This window comes from Arvicanthis niloticus, chromosome 6 (assembly GCF_011762505.2).
Source record: "Arvicanthis niloticus isolate mArvNil1 chromosome 6, mArvNil1.pat.X, whole genome shotgun sequence".
NCBI lineage: Eukaryota > Metazoa > Chordata > Mammalia > Rodentia > Muridae > Arvicanthis > Arvicanthis niloticus.
The window spans coordinates 15,316,106-15,332,818 of NC_047663.1; the positions used below are offsets into that span (position 1 = coordinate 15,316,106).

The 16,713-nt window shown below is 41.4% G+C and overlaps 1 protein-coding gene across 15 annotated transcripts in view; it reads left to right on the forward strand.

Annotated features, from left to right (window-relative positions):
• The window catches only part of Bptf (bromodomain PHD finger transcription factor), a 94,968-nt gene that overhangs the window by 34,628 nt on the left and 43,627 nt on the right, over positions 1–16,713 (forward strand). For 11 of the 15 annotated variants that reach the window (XM_034507530.2, XM_076935580.1, XM_076935578.1 and 8 more), the window contains 4 exons: positions 7,791–7,976; positions 12,271–12,458; positions 13,869–14,224; positions 14,559–14,690. In XM_034507530.2, the coding sequence (XP_034363421.1) occupies positions 7,791–7,976; positions 12,271–12,458; positions 13,869–14,224; positions 14,559–14,690 (862 nt within the window). The remainder of the gene's footprint in view (positions 1–7,790; positions 7,977–12,270; positions 12,459–13,868; positions 14,225–14,558; positions 14,691–16,713) is intronic. The other 4 variants (XM_034507538.2, XM_034507540.2, XM_076935584.1 and 1 more) reach the window with 2 other exon arrangements.

The following is a 16,713-nucleotide window of genomic DNA, read 5'->3' on the forward strand; positions in this document are numbered from 1 at the left end:
CACATAGTAATGTGTGTCTCCTTGTTGAGTGACTTGGCCCTTGTGGCTCTGGTTGTACTAACACATTAATTTTCTGTTTGCATGCTCATGTAGTGCTATGTGTCAGATCATAATATTAGTAGATAATCCATCATCACCAACATTGTTGCAAAGTGCATTGATAATGTTAACCAATAATTTCAATTTTAACCTTTTTAATCTTGGAGTAAGTTATCACACTAAGAATGTAATTATGACCTTTTGCTTTTCAAAAAGTCCAATGGTATTTTTATTATAGCAGCATGTATAATCATACATATAAAATTCAGATGATCAAAAGTCAGAAAGTAAGCATCAGCAATCTCAAAGTCATAGTTGGAAGGAATCCTTAAAGGTCCTTTTTGTGAATATAAAAAGATTTCCATTTGCAAGCGTTGAGTTTAGTATTGCTGTGTGTTAGTGATACTGGGGTGTGACCGGCGTGTTAGAAGCACTGTTGTGTAGAAAAAGTGTGCAGTCTAGGTCTGCTTCTGCCCCTAAACTCATTCAGCTTTTAATTGTCTCCACGTTTGTGATCGGAATGGGAAGGAGTTTTGGTAACCAGCTTTGAGCATTGCTGAAAACCTTAGGGAAAGCTTAGGTTACATACAGCTCCATGTGGACCCCATCTGTCAGCAGAACAGCTAACACAGTTGACACTGAGGGCAGACTGCTCATTAAGGTGTAGGAAATCAGGAAACCGTACTCCAGTGAAGCAGAGAGCAATTGACTGGCATGGTGCTCTAGCCATAAGTAGTGTTGGTGCTGGTGAGGCAGTCAGGAACTCAAGGCCTTGCAGTGAGCTCTAAGCTCATCAAGGTTATATAGGGAGACCCTATGTCAAAACACAAAAAGGAAACTGTAGATTTGGCAGTTGGTATTTGGGGGACTCAGCTGGGGAGACAATAGAGATGAGACTTGTTGAGACGTGGACGCATATAAATAGAAACTATAGTGGAGTATTGACTCAATATTGACTTTCTTAAAATCAGAATTGTTTAGAAGATAGGGCTGTCAGTGAGCGACAGTTTCTCAGGGACTGTTTTCTCAAGGGGCTGGAGAAACACAGGTCAATCATTTGGTTCTAGAGCTGACTGAGTTCTCAGCTTTGGTCAGATTTATACTCATTTCACATATTTGGCACTAAACATTTTGAGGGTGGAGTACTGTGGCTGAAATAATGTAAAAAAACCCTCCATGTTTTTACTTTTTAAATATAATTTTTGTCCTTTTAGATTGATCAATACTTAATGTAAATCTTAGATGTACTGGTGGCTTCAGGTATGACGTTTTTAAACCAAACTTGATTGAGTTTGGTCACTTAGATCCTTGTATTCTAGTTTTTGTATGCTGTTATTTTACATTTATTTACTTTGTGTAGGTGGGCATGAGCAAACCCATGCACGTGTATGCTGACGTCCATGCAGCAGCAAATGTACAAGTGGTTAATACTGTAATATGTTTTAGACTCATTAGTCTAAATATAATGCCTGACCAAGTAAAGTGGTCCTTGCTAGCTGCACTCTGGTGGGTATCAGACAGATGTAATAACCGTTCTTGCCTTGAGAGGGTGCTCTGCACTTCCCACAGCTCTGCTTCTCTGTGTTCTTACTTACCCAGCAAGTAACGGTGTTGTGCTTTGTGATGGCCTGAACCAATCACTCACTCATTGTTTGTTCTCACTGTTGGCACCTGCTCTGGTCAGTGGATGAGCTAGTTGTTGGGATTTGGGGTAGGGGAATTGCTCCAACAGATTAAAAATGACATCCATGGTATGGAATGTCTCACTTGGTTCTCTTCCTTAGACTTACAGAGTATGTTTAGACTGATATTTACTGAAAAAAGCCTTTTGATATAATAATACTGTCAGAGTGGGTGAAGAGATAGAGATAGTCTAGGTCAGTTATATTTTCTTAACTAGTAAATGATGGCTGTTCAGGAAGTGAACACACGAGGAACCAGCTGCCAGGGCATTTGCCTTTTTTGTTGTTTTGTTTTATAATTTTTACATTTATTTTCTTTCATATGTATGAGTGTATGAGTGATTTGCTTGCATGTTTATGTGTCATGAGCATGCCTGGTGCCTAAGGAGGTCAGGAAAGAACAACAGATCCCTGGAACTGGAGTTACCATTGGTTGTGAGCCACCATGTGAGTGTGAGAATTGAACTTGAGACCCCTGCAAGACGGGCAAGTGAAGTGGAACCTTATGGTTTCTTTGGAAAGTCAGTTATGTTGGATGGTGTTTTGCTGGGGCACACGTGAAGGTATATTTTCCTGAAGCAGATGTGGGTGAAGGGATGTTTTGTTAAAGCAAGCATGTGAAAAGACGTGATGAAGGATTCTTTGCTAACAGCCCGCATGTATTGGTTCTCCTTGCATTGTGTTGCTGAGCTCTGTTTGTCATGACGTCATAGAGAAGAAATGCACCAAACAATTTGTGTTGGTGCTCTGGGGGTTTCTTGCTGTTTCGGTGGACTCGGGCCAATTGGCAGAGTGATGGCAGCTGATCCAGACTCATGTGGGGTTTTGCTAAGACAGACTCGTGCTGAGGCAAGACCTGTGGCGGACACATGATGTTTGGAGGGGGTATGAGTAGGACCGAACAGACAGTGACAGGAGGCTTGAATAGCTAGCCTTGCAACGAACGCTTCTTGGTTTCCAGGCTTCACTGATCTTCACTTCACTATCTTCACTTCATTGAGAGAGGCAAAGCAAAGAACTTCTAGTGTCCCTAGTGGTCCTGTTTCCGCCTGCTGACTCATGCTGACACCTGGCTGTTTCTGTTAGGTCAGGTTGGGCCAGTGCTACTGGTTCATGTTTGCTATCTTGACACTACTGAACTGGACTGTTGGTATATTCATGAAGTGTTTGCAAGTGGATCAAGCTGTTGCTGCTGAATCCTGTGAACTGAACTGCTGATTTCCTGATAGCGCATATGGGATTTGTTGCAAAGAACAATTTCTAAACAGGTCCACTTCCACCATATCCTAATGACTTTTCTTTTCCACTACTTCTGGTGGGTGATAGAGTAGAAGGGAAGTCAAAGCATTTAAGAACTGTTATTAAAAGTAGGATTTGAAAAAGTCTAAAACTGGCCGGGCGGTGGTGGCGCACGCCTTTAATCCCAGCACTTGGGAGGCAGAGGCAGGCCGATTTCTGAGTTCAAGGCCAGCCTGGTCTACAGAGTGAGTTCCAGGTCAGTCAGGACTACACGGAGAAACCCTGTCTCGAAAAACAAAAAAAACAAAAAAAACAAAAAAAAAAAAAAAAAAGAAAAAGTCTAAAACTATAGGCAAGTGCTCTTAAGTGCTGTGGTATCTTTCCAGCCTATGACTTAGCTTTAAAAAGAGAGGGGGAAAAAAGTGAATCATAATGCTGAGAGATAGAGTGTGTATTTTTGGTGTTTTTTTAATTATTAATTTGTATTTTAAGGCAGGAATTTTCTATGTAGTCCTGGCTATCCTGAACGTCACTCTGTAGACCAGACCTGCCTGCCTCTGCCTCCTGAGTGCTGGGATTAAAGGCGTGCACCACCACTGCCCAGCCTTACAATATATAAATTTTAATGTTTGGTTTTTAAAATTTGCTTGTCTTTCTTTGAGACAGGGTCTTACTATATAGCCTTCACTGGCCTGGAACTTCCTATGTGTAGCTCAGGCTGGTCTTGAACTCACAGATATCTGTTCACCACTGCTTCCCAAGAGCTAGGATTGAAGGTCTGGGTCACCATGTTTAGCTGGTATCTGATTTAAAATCTTCTGTTACACTTAATAAAATACCAGTAAGAACAAAAATGTCCAGTGTCATGCAGAGCATCATCTTTTGCTGTCACCTGACTATGTGAATGTAGCATGATTAATTTATCCTTTTTATACATCGATGCTCATCTAATCATGTGCTTTTCTGTGCATCCGAGAGTGCTTCCAAGTGTGTGTGTGTGTGTGTGTGTGTGTGTGTGTACCGTGTGTGTGCCTTGTGAAATAAGAGGCCAGAAGACAGTGAAGACAGTGTTAGATCCTCTGGAGCTGGACTTACAGGCTATTGTCAGCCATCATGTGAGGGGTGAGAACCAAACCTGGGTTCTCTGTAAGAACAAGCACACTGGTCTGCTGTGTCATCTGTCCAGCGTCCAGTGATAGCTTTTAAAAATAGTTTCCAATGTGGGGCCATCATGGAAAATGCTATAATGGTTATTCCTTTATCTTTTACATATGCACATGTATTTCTAGAGGCATAAACCTAATCATGGATTTCCTAGTCTTTAATATTGTATGTGCTTGCCTTCATACATAGCCTGTACCAAGTAGACACATACAGTAGTGTGTGTGTGTGTACACGTACACACAGGCACACACACACACTCACAGGCACAGATCATTTGGTTTGCCTCTTTTATGAAGCGTCCTTTTCTTTGTACACTTTCTGTTTTTGTTTTGTTAGAGAGCATAAATCTTTTTCTCTTAAGGCTATCTTTACTAAAGCAAAAGTTCCTGTATTGTTTTTGAATGTTTCAATCTCATAGTCCTTGATTAAATGCAGCTTGGTTGTGATTATTTTTCTCATACATTACTGCATCAGATTTCTTAATATTTTGGCACACATTCTTTTATAAGTGAGATTAGTTTATATTTTCCTCTGATGGTCTTATTTGTCTCTAGAAATGAGATTATTTTCTCTTCATAAAAATAATCTTAGGGGCTGGCGAAATGGCTCATTGTATAAAAGTACTTGCCCTACAAGGCTAAGTTCAAGGCTGGGAACCCATGGTGGAAAGTGATAGCCAGCTCCTGAGGGTTGTTATCTACGCCACATGTATGTTGTGGACATACATGCCTGCACCCCCTATACACTAATAATAGTACAATTTAAACAATAACAGTGGTCTCGAGTTGGGGAGATAGTTCAGCCATTGATTCCGAGTTCTTGCTCCAGAATCTATGTAAATCTGGTGTGATTGTGGATAATCTCAGTACTGGGAAGACTGGCCAGTCAGTCTAGCCGACTTACCGAGTCTAATGCCAGTGAGAAACTTGTTTTGGATCGTGTTGGGGTTAGTGAGATGACTCAGTGACTCCTGTTTGGCAAGTCTGACCATGTGCGTTCAATTTGCAGAAGTCACAGAGAATTAAAGGAGAGAACTGCCTCCAGCACCTGATTCTGGCCTCCACACCCAGCCATTGCATGCTTTCTTTCCTGTGGCTCATTAACTCCTGGCCTTTCTTATTTCCTCCCTTTGAATTCCTCTGCTTGTTGTGCCCCATGGTCCAGCTTCTGAAGACCTTCCATGTCGGCTTTCTCCTGGGTTTGCTGTCAGGGCTTCAGTTTTCCTTCGAACCGTGTAGTTGCAGTTTACAATTTGTTTTTGCTGATGTGTTACTTTATAATTGATTAATTTTGTGTGGTGTTGGGTGTGGGACCCAGGGCCCATGGTCAAAAGGCACTTGCTACGGAATTATAGCCCCAGCACCAGTTTGATACTAGCAAATGTCTCATGTATGCTTGATGAGCTTAGGCTCTCTCTCTCTCTCTCTCTCTCTCTCTCTCTCTCTCTCTCATTGTTGGGTACAGCATCAGACAGTCAAGTCAAAAATTTAAATTGTATTGTTCTTATGTAAGTTTCTTCTTCCCCTTCATTGGCTATTTAAAATCATTTGCAACTATGTTCTATGAAAGCACTCTCCTCTTTTGTATGTGCGTTTGTGGTAGCAGGGATTGAACACAGTGACTTCTCATGCTGGGCAAGTGCTTTCCACTGCGCTACCCTCAGCCTGTCTAATTTTTTTTCAGTTACTTTTTACCAAGTGCTTTCAAAGTTTTATATTTTAGTCATTTAAAAATGTGCATTATATATATTTCTAAGCTGTATTAATTACCTTTCTTTTAGTTGTTAATTTTTTATTATAGTAGAAAAGTTTTGTTTTTGAGAGAGAGAGAGAGAGAGAGAGAGTGTGTATGTGTGAAGACCAGAAGAAGGCATCAGATCTCCTGAAGCCAGAGTTGGAGGCAGTTGTAAGCCACCTGATGTGGATGCTGGGAACTGAACTCAGATTCTCTGGAAGAGCAATGAGTGCTCTAAACCCCTGAGCTATGTATGCAGCCTCAGTAGTAGAAAAATTCAAACTTGGAATTTATTTATTTATTTATTTATTTATTTATTTATGTATGTCACTGTGAGGTAAGGTGTGCCTTGGCATGTTAGTAGAGGTCAAAGGACAATTTACAGGACTTCTTTGTGAGAGTTTGTTTTCTCCCCTGTGATTCTTGGGGATGTCAAGCTTGACAGACAGAAAATGCCTTTACCAGCCAAGCTATCTTCCCAGGCCTTAATATAAAAATTTAAAATCTAAAAATGCATCCATTTTCAATGTTTACTTTGACATAATGTTCCAACAGCAAGCATTATCACTTTGAGGAAATTTGATAAAAGGAAAAATGACAGTGTTAGTCCAAAAAAATGAAGGATTAAAATATTAAAGTGGACAGATGTTAGGCAACCATCATATTAGGTGCAGTCAGCAATCCAGAATATTCCATATGGCTCAGATGAAAGAAGGCTGGACTGAAAGCTGGTAGGGGCAGGGGTTATTTTGAAAGACAGCGCCAGGCGGTGGTGGCATACACCTTTAATCCCAGCAGAGAGGCAGAGGCAGGTGGATTTCTGAGTTCGAGGCCAGCCTGGTCCACAGAGTGAGTTCCAGGACAGCCAGGACTACACAGAGAAACCCTGTCTCGAAAAACCAAAAAAAAAAAAAAAAGATAGAAAGAAAGAAAGCATTAATTTTATTTACTGTATGCCTGGAACTTGGCAAGCACGAGTAGCAGGTAACACTGATGGTATTTCTATAAGGCCCCTTTCTGTTATGCTTGGTTGTTTATTTGAGCCTAAGTTAGTTAGTGTCATACTTGACAGTCTTCTTAAGGATTACAGGTGTGAGCCACAGTTCATTTGTTCTCTCGTTCTCTCTCGTTCGTTCTCTCTCTCTCTCTCTCTCTCTCTGTAGAGCTGTAGTTTGCTTTTCTCTTGGCTTGAGTTAAGTGCCATCTCTCCATGTGTTTAAAGGCAGCCTTCATTTCTTTTTGTGGTCACTCCTGTATTCTATATGCTATGGTAGCCGTCACTGGGTGCAGTCAGAGATCTAAACCACTTTCCGAGGGCATTGTTTGCTCACTCTTCACCTGATGCAGCATCCGTCCATACTTACTTAGAGTTAGGAAGAGTACTGTTGCAGAGGGATGCAGAGGGATGCAGAGGGATGCAGACAGGGACTTTCTGAACTCCTGTGGCTTTCAGTTTTTCCTAGTACTAATTTCTGTGTACTGATAAGGAGGAAACTGCTGGGGATAAGTAAAATCACCCAGAAAAGGTGACCACACTAGGTGGAGGACCTTAGAGCTACAGAATCCTCTCCAGTTCTATTTCTAGTAGAGATATCTGAAAACTTTTAGAAGTGTGTGAATATGAGCTTCAAGCTTTGGGTGATTTTCTTCTATATCTGATATGCTTGTTCTGCACTGTGTGCAGTAGTTGTGTTCGTTGCCTTTTCTTCAGCTCTAGAATACTGAAAGATTGTCTGCCTTGTGGTAGATGGTAGTGAAGAGCCTGGGATTGGATGGACTGAGACTAACAGTGTATCTCACTATTCTGCCTTGTTTGGCTTTGCTTTCTAACACCCAGCATCAGGATGGAGTCCTACAGCCAGTAAATGCTTTTCTGACATTTAGATGTTGATGTGATTTCCAGTGTAAAAATCAGGTATTTTATTTTTCTAGAAGACTCTAACAAGACATGTGACAGCAGTAACACTAGTGCCACCACTGCCTCCAGCCAGCCTAATCTGGAGAACTGCAGCAGCAGCGAGCTCACTTCTTCCCAGAGTGACTCTGCTAAGGCAGCGGATGATCCTGAGATTGGAGAAAGAGACTCCCATACACCTGTCTCTGTTCAGGAAGAGATAGGTAAGAGCGCTCTCATCCATTCAAGGAGATTTTTTTTTTCTTTTTTTCTTCAAACATTTTCAATTTTTTAAACAAAAGTTCAGTAGGTTGGGAAGAATTAGTGTTTTTGTTTTTTGTTTTTTTTTTTTTAAATTATCATGAGCTCACTGCTTTTGTTTCACATAAATCAAATTCTGTAAGAGGAAAAAAATAGAACCCTTTTTACTCTCCTGGAGTATAACCACCATCAGTATTTTGTATTTTCTATTACATTCATATATGTATGTTTACAGTTTTTTTTGTTTGTTTTGAATATGTAAACGGGATCATTCTGCATGTGTTATTTTCCATCTTGTTTTGGTTTTCTGTTTTTCCACTCAGTGACACATGATAGGGACTTTTCATGTTAGAGATAAACACATTTTTTTTTTAGCTGCTGCATAGTATTTGACAATTACATGGTGGTTCTTCTATCAGCCCCTACATCTGTCTCTGTATTCTGCAAATATTCTGGCAGGGTAGGAAGCAGTGACTGAAACGACTGGCTGGTCAAAGGGTGGGTATCCTTCACAGAGCATAGTGGATACTGCCTCATAACTCAACCAATGGGGAAGACCCTGCTACTCTCCAGATTTGTACATTTCCCTAGTCACACACCCACATTTAACACCATTTATCTGTTTTGCCCATGGTAAGAAGGTATTTCATGGGAATCTTTGCATATCCCTGCTTATGAATGTGGTAACTTCTTTTTATGTGTTTAATACCCTGTGTTTTGATGATTCTTGTTTCTGCTCACTTTTTCCTGTAGGAATTTGGTTATTTAGGATTGCCTTTGTATTGTGGTCATTAATATCTGCTTTACATAAATGCTTATATATTATTTTCTGTGTTCAATTTTCTACTGTCTGAAATGTTTACATTTTTATGTCATTAAATTCATCTTTTTCTGCAGGGTTTCTCTGTATGTTACATTGTGTCTTATTAAGGAATATAATCTCACAAATATACATGTAGCTGTAATAATTTCTCATAACAAGTCTGTAGCACTGTTTTAAGTTTATCTTGAGTATAATTTGATATATAACATAAGGTTGTTTTTTTTTTTCTTCAATTGCAAGTCACCAGACCATCTTAAAATACTGTAAATGTAGAGGGAGTTTAATTAGCTTACATAACTGAGAAGTCCAAGCACTCTTGAGGAGTAAGTGGTCCCAATGGTATAATAACTGTTTCCGTCTTCTCCCCACCCCTACTCCAACCCCTCTCCCTCCGTTTCTCTTCCTCTCCCTCCTTTTTGAACTGATTTATATTTGTGTGATAATTTCGTTCTCTCCTAATACAGATGGGCCTTTTTCAAGTCAGGTAAGATGGCACCAGCAATTTGTTTTCATGTCTTTCCAAGGTCTGTGGCCCAAAGACAAAGGCCCTCCTCCTGCTCCATATCAAAAGTCTTTGAGGAAGGAATTTGAGTGGCTTATCTTGGATCATATTGTCCCACACCTGTGGCCAGGGCAGGCAAGGTATTATTGATGGCTCCAGCAAAACTATATGATTGAAATGGGGTAGGAATGCTGTGGCAAAGAGCAAGGGCTGTTTCGAAGGTAGGGCCCAGCAGTAGCTGCGCTTCCTTCCTTTGCTAGATCAGCACAGCATGGTCACTCATGTCTGTTCTCAACATCCCTCACAGCACCTCTGTCTAGTATGGTGGGTAGATCTCACTCTCACCTGAGGACTTCTAAAACCCTTGACCCAAAATGGCATCCCATAACTATAATTCTATCTAGGCCCCAAGCCCAGATCTCTGTGTGCTGTGCAGTATGTTTGACAGCTTCAGATATGGCTCGTCTTAAGCTTATGACCCAAGGGATGTCTGAGTTCGGCTGTTGTTAATGTGCTGTCCTGGTAGGGAGGGTCTGCTTTGGTAGACTTGGGTTCATAACAATGGATGAGAAGTGAGAAGCGTGTGAGAAAGGTCCTTCTAGGCAACCTAGTTCTGCTGCCATACACAGTATGGACGATTGGGAATTGCTATTGGGTGAATGATCATACATTCCAGTTTAGCAGATTCAGAGAGTTCGCCACCCAGATTCCCCACGCCAGTAAGACATCTCCTTATAGATTTGTAAAAATTCCAACTAGTACCTAATGCTCAGTAACTGGCCTCAGGCTCCATAGACATGAGTCCTTCTACTTTCTGACTTTGTTTGGTGGGTCAGTAGCCTCTGCCCTTGCCTGTGCTTGCCAGAGAGGCTACAGTAGAATAGGTATCTGCTTTGCCACCAAGCTGACTGCAGAGATTGACTTCTTAATGGCAGAAATGACCCTTGGGTAATGTGTGTTCCGGGCAGGCCTCTCTTCTCCCTGTGCCTTCAACTCTGACCACTCCCGAGGAAGTCGTTCCTTTCTCTTATTTTTTACTAAACTAGCAAATGCAGGAGGTTAATTTTGAGCAGCATTGAATTGTGGCTGTACATTCAAAAAGCCCTTATTATTCCATCACTGTTTTCAGGAAGTCCAGCCTAAACCCAGACAGCATCTGTAAAGTCTGTATCATAGAATGTTGTAGGTGGTCCCAAGAGTTCAGCTCCAATACACAAAGAATCCAAGAGAAGATAACAGTACCCAGGATTACTGGCTATCTGGCCTTGCGTGGCAAGATATTTACTCTCTGCTCTAGCTTGATTTAATCAGTGGCATATTTTGTAGATAAAGACTTAAAAATACTTTCTGGATTATTTAGTATTTATTGCTGTCAACAGAACTCTACCATGCTTAAAACAAATGAAGGGGCTGGAGAGATGGCTCAATGGTTAAGAGCACTGGCTGCTCTTCCAGAGGTCCTGAGTTCAATTCCCAGCAACCACATGGTGGCTCACAACCACAGCAGTAGGATCTGATGCCCTCTTCAGGTGTGTCTGAGGATAGTGACAGTGTACTCATATATGTAAACTTAAAAAAAAAAAAACTTTTATAAAACATAAATGAAACGTTATGAGTTGACAGGATTGTTGACAGCCTCAGGTGCATTGTCAGGTCCAGGAAGCTAAGCACGGTTATGAGCATCTTCCTCTGGATTCTCTCTTTTGCTTCAGGGTACTGGGGATTGTTGTTCCCTGCAAGCCACAGTTTACCTACCAGAGAGGTAGAAGTTACCAGCCTCTAATTTACACCCTCACTAACATAAAAAGCAGAATCCTAAACTGAAGATTCAGCCCAGAGCTAGAGCACTTGTTCAGCATGGAAGGCTCTCCGTTCAGTCCCCCCAGAGAAAGGAAAAGGGAGAGGAGCCAGGAGGAGAAACCAGATCTAAAAACCAAAACATGGAATAGGGTGATGCCTGGCTGGAAGAGCGACCTAGTGGGATGGGAGTTGTTGTGTCCAGTTCTGTCTGGGTGCTGTAGTTTCTTTCACAGGCAGGACGAGTGATCTGTCACCCTGCTCTGGTTACACAGTTAAAGTGGACAGACTCCCTCTCCAGAGGGTAGGGTGGGAAGGGACACAGAGCCAGCTCATGGTAAACAGTCCCCCATTTGCATCTGTCTGTACTTGCCTGAAGTATCACCATCTAGATAATGTGGTAAATTCCCTTCCTTATGTTTACCAATGCTATACTGTTTCTTTTTTTAAGCTTTAAATTAAAAATCAGGTCTTGTTCAGTTTTCTGGCCAGTAGAAAATGTCCTGTGATGAATGGGTGGGGTATGTATGTTCATTATCCAACATGATATCTGTGCATGTAGAAAGCGGAGTTTGCTTCTGGACATTTTAGTCTGTCACCATCAAAAGCAGATGTTGAGAGATTCTTATTATGTTAAAAGAATAATTGTTGTAATGAGTTTCCATAGATAATTGTGTAACTTCTCTAGAGAAAAATTCAGTTGTCACTTACCTTTAAAATTCAAGACTATTACTACTTAAATGAACTTCAGGGGGAAATCATTCTAAAATTAACTCTCCTTTTAACATACAAATCGTATTACATTAGATGTGCAAGGCAACATTTTTTTATTCATTTAAGTTGTTATGTTTATTATTTCCAAGTTTCTGGAGGCCCCTCTTTTCCAGTAGATGAGTTTCAAAACAGGTACCACTGTTTTTAGTAAAATAATAAACAAGTCATGGTATTTTTGCTTGTGGTGTTTGCTGTGGAGGAAACCATTCAAGGATTCATAACATTTGCTTTACCTATGGAAGAACATCATCCACCTACTTCTTGAACTTTAAGTATAGGCGGCATGAGTGTTGGATAAGTGAGGCGATCGTAGTCACTTACTTCCTGTCCACATCACTGTGGCCTTTTCATTTGATAATAGGTGATTTCAGATTGGAGAAGTCCAATGGAGAAGTTTCCGAGTCCTGTGGAGCTGGGAAAGGAACATCTGGGTCCACTCGCATCATCACCAGACTGAGGAACCCAGAGAGCAAACTCAGTCAGCTCAAGAACCAGCAGGTGGCAGCTGCAGCCCATGAAGCAAATAAATTGTTTAAGGAGGGCAAAGAGGTGTGTTCTCTTTAAAACAAAATTCTGTGCATTGTGAAAGGTTACAATTGTGCATTACAGAGATGGCCTAGAGAGGCTGACTGCTCTTCCAATGGGTACCTCCCAATTCCAGCTCCAAGGGACCTGAAGCCTGTGGCCTTCAGGAGCACATGCACTCATGTGTCAGTTCCCACAGGCATACACATGAGGACTGTACCCTTAAGTCTTTAAAATAGATAAAAGACAATTATAGATCTAGGGTTTTTTTATTTTTTAAGATTGTATTTATTTTTTAATGTATATGAGTACACTGTCACTGTCTTCAGACATACCAGAATAGGGCATCAGATTCCATTACAGATGGTTGTCAGCCACCATGTGGTTGCTGGGAATTGAACTCAGGACCTCTGGAAGAGCAGTCAGTGCTCTTAACTGCTGAACCATCTCTCCAGCCCTAGATCTAGTTTTCAGTTGTATTTTCCTTCTTGTAGTGAGTACCAAGAGCAAAATTGTTAGGCTTGTATTATGGTAAATACATTTATACACCCAAATTAGTCCATTTATTAGAAATCCAGTGAGCAGAAGACAGGACAGAGTCACCTTTTGCACACATTTCTCCTTTGTTAGTTTTTTTGTTTTGTTTTTTAAGTTATTGTTTCATTGTGTAGCCCTGGCTGACCTGGGGCACTTGGTATATAGACCAAGCTGGCCTCAAACTCAGATCCATGGACCTCTGACTCCTGAGTGCTGGGATTAAAGGGTATGTGCCATCACTACCACCTGCCTTGTTTTTGTTTGTTTAACTTACATTTTATTAGTGTATTGGAGTGCACACAAGCACCCAGTTTTATGAGGGGTATCCAGACAACTTTGTGGAGTTAATTCTCTCTTTCCACCTTCTTGAGATATCTAGGGTTTAAAGTTGGTCACCAGACTTATGTGTCTAGTACCTGTACCCACTGAGCTATTTCATAGGCCCTTGTATTCCCTACCCTGAGACAGTTTTGCTCTGTAGCCCTGGCCAGGCTTGAGTTCACCTCAGCCTTCTAAGTGTTGGTACTATAGGCATGACCACCCAACTCAGCTACAACCTCGCTTTAAATGAAGGTTGATTCATTCATTCTTTCTTCCTTTCTTTCTTTCTTTCTTTCTTTCTTTTTTTTTTTTTTTTTTTTTTTTGGTTTTTTTTTTTGTTTGTTTTTTTGAGACAGGGTTTCTCCCTTCCTCCCTCCCTCCCTCCCTCTCTTCCTTCCTTCCTTCCTTCCTTTTATAACTCCCTATTCCCCCAAATTTAGCATTTAATCTTTAGTCTCTTAGTCATAAGACATTGCCTGTTTGGAATGATTGATTACAATTATTGAAAGACAGTTGGCCAGACAAAATTTGCATCTTTGAGACAAATACTGATGTCTTTCTTATTTCCCTCCTCAGGTGCTGGTGGTTAACTCCCAAGGAGAGGTGTCACGGCTGAGCACCAAGAAAGAGGTGGTCATGAAAGGGAACATTAACAATTATTTTAAGCTGGGACAAGAAGGGAAGTATCGAGTCTACCACAATCAGTACTCGACCAATTCATTTGCTCTGAATAAGCACCAGCACAGAGAAGACCATGATAAGAGGAGGCACCTTGCACATAAATTCTGTCTCACTCCAGCTGGGGAGTTCAAATGGAACGGGTCTGTTCATGGGTCCAAAGTCCTTACCATCTCGACGCTGAGACTCACCATCACACAGCTAGAGAGCAACATCCCTTCATCCTTTCTTCACCCCAATTGGGCTTCACACAGGTAAAGGACACTAATGTTAATTTATTGCTTTAAATATGCTACCATGCTAACTACCTATGAGTTGATCCTTATAGGTGTGCCCCTTAATGTTATTACCAATGAGTTCAGTGAAGTCACAGTGGACAGAAAGCTGGAGATGTGTGTGGGTCAGAGGTACCAATCAATGATTACTCACATTTAGGTAACTTTAGGTGTCAGAATTTTATCCCTAGAGTCAAGTGAAGACCAAAGTTAAAGAATATTGAAGGTGGAGAAATTGGGAGGATTGAGTGATGCCTGGTGTATAAATCTTCTTAACAACTGAGCGAAGTGCCGTCTTCCTTCTGAACCACAGGGCTAATTGGATCAAGGCCGTGCAGATGTGTAGTAAGCCCAGAGAGTTCGCATTGGCTCTCGCAATTTTGGAGTGTGCAGTTAAGCCGGTTGTGATGCTGCCAATATGGCGGGAATCTTTAGGACACACCAGGTGAGTGAATTCTAAGCTTTGGGAATGGTGGTTGTTGGATACTTCTGAAATGCTAGATCACTGATAATCATGGCAAAGCCTGAGCGTTGACAGTAAAGACTGTCTCTTCCTCAGGCGGATTTCTGAGTTTGAGGCCAGCCTGGTCTACAGAGTGAGTTCCAGAACAGCCAGGGCTACACAGAGAAACCCTGTCTCGAAAAAGACTGTCTCTTCCTGGTCTACAGTAATTCATAGGATGCAGAACTGTAATGAAGATGAGAAGAGACCAACTATAGTTTTGTTGTTTTAAATTGTGTGTGTGTGTACTTGTGCGTGCCATGGGTATGACTAGATAGGGAGAAGTTTATTCTTGACAGGTATCTTTTCCCCTTGAGCCAGCTTGCAAACGATATTACAAGTGAAAAGAGTTTTTGAGATAGGCCCTTTTTTCTTGAGATAGATCCTGAGCCGTAGAGGAAGTGATGTTATGTAGATGTTCCATTTGTGACTGAGCATTTGTGTCCACAGACACTTTGCTTTCTGTATGTGACCAGCTGTGAAGGTCTGAATTAGCCACCCTTATGTACAGTACAAAGATATTTCCTTGACGGTGTCAGAGAGCTTGCCTTTCACCTACACACAGGCACCCACATTCCAGACATATACAGTGTGCACACAGACACGTGAATAAAATAGCTGTCAAAGGCTTGGGTCTGTGGCTAGAGGCTCCTGCTGCCAAACTTGAGGCCCTGAGCTTGGTGAGATTAGATCTCAGAAAGAAGCAAGCCAGGCATGGTGGCATGTGCTTTCAATCCCCGTGCTTAGAACTCAGAGGCAAGACAGGTCAGGAGGTCAAGGGCAATCTTAGCCCAAAGCCGGAAGGCCAAGCCGGAAGGCCGTCATGGGAAACATGAGATCAGGTCTCAGGAAATAACCAACAATAAAACAGTGTTTGAGAGAGATGCCTGGGTGGTTAAGAGCACTGGTTGCTCTTCAGAAGACCCGAGTTCAGTTCCGAGCACTCATGTGGTTGGTAACTGTCTATAACTCCAGTCCCAGGAGAAATCTGATGTATTTTTCTGGCCTCCATAGACTCCTACAAACATGAGGTATACATAAACTCATGCAGGCTCTCACATCTACACATTAGATACTAAATACTCATTTAAAGAATAGTTATTAAATTGAGGTATACATACCTTTAATTTCACCTTTGTGCAGTAGAGGTTGGACAATTAAGTTTGAGGCCAGCCTGAGCTACATATAGCTACATATACATAAACCTTGTCTCAACAAATATAACAACATATTTGAAGTTGCTAAAATACCTCCTGGTCTGAAGAAGCAGAGAAGATGCCCTTAGGAGTCCTTAAGTCGACCTGGAACCCATGGAAGCTCAGCCGTGCAACACCATGTCATTAGCAAAAGGGGACATGTTTCAGGGAAGAGATCTAGATTTTAAAAACCGAATGAGGGGGCTGGAGAGATGGCTCAGTGTTAAGAGCACTGACTGCTCTTCCAAAGGTCCTGAGTTCAATTCCTAGCAACCACATGGTAGCTCACAACCAAAGCAGTGGGATCTGATGCCCTCTTCAGGTGTGTCTGAGGACAGAGACAGCGCACTCATATAAATTAAATAAATAAATAATTTCTTTAAAAAAAAAAAACAACAACTGAACAAACACATAATGCTAACAGAAGAAAGGCAAAGTGTGAATTAATTTATATTTTGTTCTGATACTTTCCTTTTAAACATATCTAAAACCCAGGTGCCATAGAGAAGGAAATTGGACATATGTATTTAAAATTCTGAGTGGAAAACCATTATTGTAGTCAAACTCAAAAGAGAGATGGCAAGCCAAGGGAAAATATTTGCACCACAAATGGAAACTTTCCTCAACTGGCAAAGGGAAAGGACCAATAGTCCAGTACAAGTGAGAGGAAGGGCCCAGCCAGGTGCTGTCCAGGAAATAGGTGTGAAAGGCTGTCTGGCAGACAGGCAGTGGTGGCTTCTTTCCTTAGAGATCAGTGGGACCGTATTGTT